The sequence below is a fragment of the Galdieria sulphuraria genome, assembly GCF_000341285.1.
Source record: "Galdieria sulphuraria unplaced genomic scaffold scaf_144, whole genome shotgun sequence".
NCBI classification, from domain to species: Eukaryota; Rhodophyta; class Bangiophyceae; order Galdieriales; family Galdieriaceae; genus Galdieria; species Galdieria sulphuraria.
The window spans coordinates 1-7,353 of record NW_005178331.1 but is presented as its reverse complement, the minus strand read 5'-3'; the positions used below and the strand labels follow the sequence as shown (position 1 = coordinate 7,353).

At 33.7% G+C, this 7,353-nt stretch overlaps 1 protein-coding gene across 1 annotated transcript; it reads left to right on the top strand.

The window, feature by feature from the left end:
• Positions 1-583: 583 nt before the first annotated feature.
• Positions 584-2,068, top strand: Gasu_62870 (uncharacterized protein). Its single transcript, XM_005702525.1, has 4 exons — positions 584-769; positions 917-965; positions 1,172-1,259; positions 1,315-2,068. The coding sequence occupies exons 2-4, from the start codon at positions 924-926 to the stop codon at positions 1,434-1,436; spliced, it is 252 nt and encodes an 83-aa protein (XP_005702582.1). The 5' UTR covers positions 584-769; positions 917-923; the 3' UTR covers positions 1,437-2,068.
• The last annotated feature ends 5,285 nt before the right edge of the window (positions 2,069-7,353 follow it).

Here is a 7,353-nt window from a genome sequence, read left to right as displayed (position 1 = left end):
TTTGAGGTGTTTTTGAAGGTAACATGACTGCTTAGGTTTAAATTCTTTTGCTGCATCCTCTTGTACGATAAACTTTGTAAAAACCACAACTTTTAAAGATATACAAGAAAGCAAACTATAAAAAGTACAAAGCTGCTTTAGGAACTATAAAACTCCAAGAGAGCTATTATCTCTTCCAATATAAAAAAAAGTAAAACTTTTAAAAGCTCTGCAAATTCAAAGAACGATTTGTTCAGCTGCAGTTGAGTCCTAATCTTCTTCCACTCTCAACCATCAGCTCATTGAATAAGTGAGTCACTATACAAAAGTTCCTTGCGTTAGGCACTTGAAAGAAGACTTTTGCGAAATATAACCTGATGGGTACACTAGTAGAGGCTTCCTTTTGGATATTGGTAACGAGAATCAAAGACAACCCAACGTTTCGTATAAAAAACGGGTCTATCAATAGAAGGAATGTTCAATTCTACTAGGAACAAGTCAAACTTGAAAAAGAAGAGAAACGCTTTCTTATCCAAGTTGCTCTACAAAGAATAAAAATGTCGTCAACTCGTAAGCAATATTCAGCAGAATAAGATAAAACAATTTATCTGATTCCTTTGCAGAGTCAAATCTTAAATGATATTTTGGTTGTTATCCAAACTGGTAAAGGTCTTGTTCTTTTAAATATACTGGATCAATTTCGTCTCCTAGTGAAAAGAAAAGAATATAAGCGTAGAAATAATGGAAAAATAAGAATCTTTCATCTCTCTTGGCAAAGTAAAAAAGAAAGGTGAATCTTGAAATATATGTGCAAGGAGAAGCAAAAACATCACCACTTTTACTGTTGTTATACTAGTCAAAACTCTCAAAAAGTTTTTTACGTGGAGAACGAACCAATAGCCTTGAATCGTTTGAGGTTCGATCCTCCTTATCGTAGGTAGTTTATGTACGAATTTGTGTATAGACAAAAGTATTCCCAACCTTTGGTCAGTTTTTTACTATTGTCCTGTCCTCTGTATACTTTCCAATTCTACGGTTGAATATATGATTTATTCTTCTTTATAACTCGTAATCGAACAAAGATTGTTCCTTGAGCGTATTTGCATAGAAGGAAAGGTTCTAGTTCTCACAATGCAAGCCAAACAGAGTTAATGTCATTGAAATTAGAAAATGAACATTTCACATCTTTAAGGAGTTTTCCTTAATTTTGAGTGACCAACAAAGAAAGGTTCTCAGATCGAGAACGAGTCAAAAGCTGGTTGTAGCAAAACCCGTTCTTGGTTTGTTATCAAAATAGGGTCACAAGTAGTTTGAAATTTACCTTGCAGAGACAAGATTGGTCAAACTCAACTCTGTTAAAGGGCTACAGTGTCGCTAGGGAGTTGAGAGGACCTTTGTTACGACACTGTTCTTCTCGTTTCACAACATTACTGAGATGTGAGATTGATTGTATCTAGCACACTTATTGTTCCAGAACCTTTTTACATATCTCCAAGTGGAATATTTTCTTTCATAAAACTCACTAGTCACTCAAAATAATATATCTCCAGTGAAAGGAGAGAATACATAGCGATCCTTCTCATAACAATCCAATTAGAAATGAACACAATGGTTTGATTGTTGGATGGAAAGGAAGTTTCAGTGAGTTTTGTCAAGGCTGTGGACCTGGTTCAAGTTTGTTAGTGAAACTTTTCAGACTTTAATTTCTAAAGCGAATTCGTCGTTTGTTTTAGTTGGACAAGTGAATTTCTATTATCTGCGTTTCTTTTTTAAGCTCTGCAAATGTTTCTTTTAGAACAATCCATCGATTCCTGAGCTCTGAGTTCCATGTAGACTGTAGTTTCTTTTTAGTATGTATAAATTTTATTATCTCTTTGGAGTTTATATACTTTATGCAACACTTGTTGTTATTTCACTTCTGGTCTTTTATGGAAATTTGAGATTAGCGTTGTCGAGAAGAGAGCAAAGATAAAGGAGTTTAAGCTGTCGTTGAGTGTTGGTACTTTAGTCAACTAGTTGTCTCACAAGTTTTTTTATTTTTATTGATAATTGTTTCAGAGCAGTTTTGCGTATGTATTAGCAGTTGATAGTCTAATCTTGTAGTCTGTTGTCGAGAATCAGTCTTTGGGTTGATATTTCCAAGATATTCTGCAAGAACAAGAAACCAGTCAGACTCTCAGTTGAGTCTTTTAGTCAGTACACAGAATTATATTCCGTATAGTAGTTTTTTGTCTTCTATATGACTCTTTTCACGATGTAGAAATCGGTCTGTAACTCTGCAACAGGCATTTCTCAGAATAGCATAGGACAGTCTTGAGTCCATCATTGCATATTTTTATTGGTTGTTTGTATTGTTGTGCTTTTGGATCAATTCTCTATTGATACGAGTATGTCTTTTGAAATATTATGGATGTGGGTCTTTAGATAACGAAAGCTGAATATACTTGTATTTTGAAAGCAAGGGAACAGTTTTTAGTTCAAAATATACTCAACTTGTTGGGAACCGTGAAATAAAGCAAGCAAAAGAGCATTGCTGAAAGTCATGGTTATGTCCACCTGGTAAAATGTTTTGACGATAGCGACTGTAGCTACTAGTCCGTTTTGAGAAACGCCTTTGTTTTTATGAATTATTGGTTTTACCGAGGGTGAAATATGTCTAAAACGATACATAAGTCGTAAGAGTGATAGTAGTGGAACTAGTATTGCTGTTGTTTCTGAAAGGCATCTATTGCAAATCGTCTTTGGTCCTTATATAGTTGAAGAGGAGGGTAACATTAGTAGTACGGTGTGAATGGGAAACAATGCGACTTGTGTGAAACAGTATTTGCGTTTTCAAGTGTGCTGCTGATCTGTTTTTTTTCCAACACACTGAAAGTCATGCTGTTGAAAATTGTGGTAGTTGTAGCTGTCAAAAAGTGAAAAGGAGACTTCACATTTTGTGCAAACAGCTTGCGTTTGGATAGTATACAAAGTAGCTCTGAAAGACATTCATGAAGGATGGGTTGAACTTCTACAATGTTACACAAGTGTACACGTTGATGTCATCGTGTCCGACTAGAGTTTTTGGTTTGACTCTGAAGATAAAGTCCAACTTTTGGTAAATAATTCCTAGAAAGCATATGCAGACATACATTGACACGAACCATAAAGCATTTTTCGATTATCACAGCAAAATCAAACCATTCGCCACTACTTGAAATTCAACCAGAACAGCAACAACAACAAATATGAGCCCAAGGCTAGTACAGTATGACATAGTCAACAAGTCTATAAAGAGAATGACTTGTGTTTCTATCTTTTACTGTTTTCTTCGTTGTTGGCATGACTGGAAAATTGTCATTGTTTTATTTACTTGGAATTGTAAACAGACAACAACAACAACAACAACAAGAGAAAGTTATAGTGTATTGGTTAGTATTACATGGAATATTAATAATAGTTTTTGTCATAAAAGTACGAATTTGACCTATTTTTTACCATACAGGAAAATTGTATTGTTGACTTTACAAAAGAAAAAGGCACTATTTGCACTTATACAGGATATTCCTGTACTTTACTATCAGTAGAACTACATACGGTCCTGATTTTGAACAACAAATAGGGTATCGAGTTGCTTTACTTGTCGATTTTCGATTTTGCTTGTACCTGTTGAGACTAATCTTTATCTTTTGACTCTTGAAACGAACTTATTTGTTAACTCATGATAGTATGATGAAGCAACTAGTCGTCATTTCTTTTCGGAAAACGTCGACGTAAAAACTTTTCAGAAGCTTATTTCATTGTAAATCTCAATCACAAAGAATCTCTTTGTCCCTTGATAGTTGTGTTGCTTTTGGAGGGGTGGGCAGTTGATAGTCCAAGTGATCAATTCAAGCCAATTTCGTCAGTTGAAACAAGTAATCTTTGACAAGTGAACTTGCCATATCATGAAAGTGTACAACATACTGTTTTCTGTGATCTGGAATCTACTACTGATTTATCTTGATATATTGTATTGTTCTTATGTTGAAACCATCTTATGATTATTTATGCTTCAGAACATTTCCATCTTACATGTTCGACCCTAAGACCAGCTTCATATGAAGTAGTCATCTAGTCGATAAGGATAAGATAATATCTCTATTTCTTTTTTTGTCTTCTTTATCTGTGTAATTGTAGAATGGTGAAGATCTTGTTTTTTAGAGTTGTAGTATGTTCTTACAAGAAAAGGGACGAATATGATAAAAAGTGGCATTCAAAGACTGCGAGATAACGTAAATTCAAAGAAAGAATCAACTATATTGCTGTCAAAGTTCTGTACAAACGATCTGCTGGGAATAGAAATTGAACTTGTCCTAGTACGACCTACTGGTTGTTTTCCCTTATTCTTATGAATTGTTATGAAAGACAGAAATTTATGTTTTACATAGTATATACTTTTCATTTGCATAATATAGAAAGGTCAGTTGAAAGAACTTCAAGGAAAGGAAGTGAATCAATGCGTCCCTGGCTTCACAGGGTTAGAATATCAGACCTATGATTTATAGATTTTGAGGTTGATTCTCACAAAAAGCAGAATCAATTCTGTGCTTTTTACACAAGTAGCAGCAAAACACAAACTTCTTGTCCTGTTCTGATTTCAGGATCTTTTTGTATATCCTTTGTTGTTTGAACCTTTTCGCAACCTTTGGTGGTTTTCATCCACCTCTTTATCTTGGACTATTACCACAATTGATTCAAGTGATAAATGACAATGTATTTATGCTGTAAATAATACCTTGTTTCTATTGATGAGTTGAATTTGAATCTTATTTCAGATTGATATCCGAAACAATTCTGGTTATAGCTGTATTGAAGGAAGTAATAATCACTTGCTTTAGAGTACTCTGAATCTTACCACTTCTAGTTAAATCTCAACGGGATATGGCACAATAATTCTACTAGATACTTTAGAAAAGCTCTATTTGATTTCTTTCTTCTCACCGTATTTAGAAGTTGGTTACTGTTTTATATTACTTGAATTGTATACTGAATTCAATGATTTACTGTTTATTGGAAAGAAAGTAAGATGTTTCTTGATACTGCTCATTTAAAATGACTTTTTGTGTAGGAGTTGGTTATTTGTTGATTACTAGTTGAATATTTCATCAAGATGAAATTCTGTTTCATAAGTTAGTGAAATGTCCTCTATGGTTGATTCAACTTTTGAATTCTTAGAGATTATACTGAATTTATCGAACGAGTTAGTCCTTATCTCGAGAAAAACGATTTTCCATATAGTATTAGTATTAGTATTATTACTAAGGATACCGAGGACTAGGGAGCTGAAGACTTGGTTTGAAAAAAACTTGGTAGTGTTTGAGTGTCCAATTATTCCTCCGCAATATTGGATAAGCTTTCGTTGATCATTTCATCCTAGATAGTTTTCATGAATCTACTCAAGCGATGAATTGTAATGTATCTTTGCAGTGCCACGAATATAATACTACCAGTTTATATATTTTGATATTAACTGGTTGTTTGTTTAGATAAAACTACGTTAACCTGTACTTGATTCAATTGATTACTACTTGTTTTGAAGTGCTTTTAGTTATACTATTTCGTTCCAACCAAGCATCACTGGGTAAGCTATATTCATTTCGCAGAGAAGAATCTAATATCAGATTTCAATCTTTTTTCAAGTATTCGCATCTAAATGCGTTGATTGTTAGAACCGTTCAAACTTGACTATTGAAATATAACCTAGTAATGAATGGAGTCAATGTGTTAGAAAAGATAACGGCACAACTCGATGCATACAAAAGTTGAATCAACGTTTTCATTCAAAACCAATTAGTTGATAGTAAGTCTAATATACGTTGTTATCTTTTTAGGGGTATCTAAGAGAGAGTTGGTTGAATTGTCATTATGTGGACATTTGGTTATCCAATAGAGCTTCTGTTAGATAGTGTTTTTATAGGATGGCTTCTTTAAGGTAGAATTGATACTCTATTGACTACTGGTTGTCGAGTTGATAAAGACTTTGTACCTTTGCACCTGAAATCTTGCTGTTGTATGTACAGAGTCTTTATATCCGAAGCAGTGTTTTATGTGGTCTTTAGGTTCCCTGTATGCTTGATCCAAAGTCGAATTGTTGAAGATTATCTCGATTTGCCTAAAGTATTCTAGTCCTTACTCTAAAAGGATGATTTACAGACTATTATTTGGATTACTTAAGATCAAGTCGAAGATCAATTCATTCGAGAATCACTGGGTGAGAATCCGAATTGCAACAAAGCATCAATTTTCCCTTGATATTTGTATGCTGTTTGCACTACTGGGCAAATGGTTGTCCACAAATCAATTTTGGTACATTTGTGGATTGACTTTCATATTGAATGACAATGTGTTTCTAGAATATTGAGAACATGTTACTATTGATGAGCATAGATCAATCAGCATCCACCATTCTTGTATCTGTACGGAATTCAATTGAACTTTGTTTGAATCCAATTGTTCCTATCAATATTGGTGGAGCACGTTCTCGTTTTGCTTTCTTGGTACCAAGCTCAACTTGCGTCATAGAATCATTATTTTTTTTGATAAAGTCATTGTGCTAAAAGTCTATTGCTTGTTTCTATTGACTGGTCGGAGAGTAGTCATCATCTTGTTATCTTATTTTTTCAAGAAAGTTGGAATAATTACCGAACACTAAAAACTGAACTTTTATTGAAATAAAGTATGACAGCGATAAACTATACTATTCATAGACTATAGAATCATTTGATTTAGAAGAAGATTCAACTAGTTTGTAGACGATTGGTCAGAAACGAGCTGCAAAAAAAAGCAAAGTAACCTCGCTGATGCAAGCTATTGAGTCTCTTTTTTCATGTTTATATGTTATGTAGTACAAGATGAAGAAAATGATTCGTTTCATTTCAACTTTATACAACTCGCTGATCAAAAAAATACACCAATTTCCTTTGGAAGAAAATAGATGATGAAAGATATCAAGTGAAAAAAGAAAGAAATGGCTTTCTAGTTCAATAGACGACAGAGATAGTGCTATGAGCCAAAGGTCTTGAATTTGATTCTCATTATAAACATCAACGATATTCTGGTCGTCATTAGTAGAAAAAGTATTCCCTAGTAGTACCTCATACTGGTAACAGTAGAACGTTTATGGTACTTTGTTTTGTTTATGCATTCTACTGATATGCATGACCTGTATTTGAGCACCATAAAATAAGAAGTAGGCTGTTGAAACAAAATGGTTAGTGTAGGTTTATTCCATGGCATCCCTAATCGTTACAAATTGCTCAATGCTTCAAAGACCTGAATATTTGAGGCATTCTTTATCCTTCACACGGACTTTATTCTTCTTCTTCCTTTTTTTTATCTAAAATGAATATCATA

Bases quoted from the DNA above. Each gene is read 5' to 3' on its own strand.
- Gasu_62870 (XM_005702525.1), top strand. From the start codon at position 924: ATGTACGAATTTGTGTATAGACAAAAGTATTCCCAACCTTTG. The intron at 966-1,171 runs GTCAGTTTTTTA...CACATCTTTAAG, and splicing joins AAAAGTATTCCCAACCTTTG to GAGTTTTCCTTAATTTTGAG. The intron at 1,260-1,314 runs GTTTGTTATCAA...TGCAGAGACAAG, and splicing joins TGTAGCAAAACCCGTTCTTG to ATTGGTCAAACTCAACTCTG.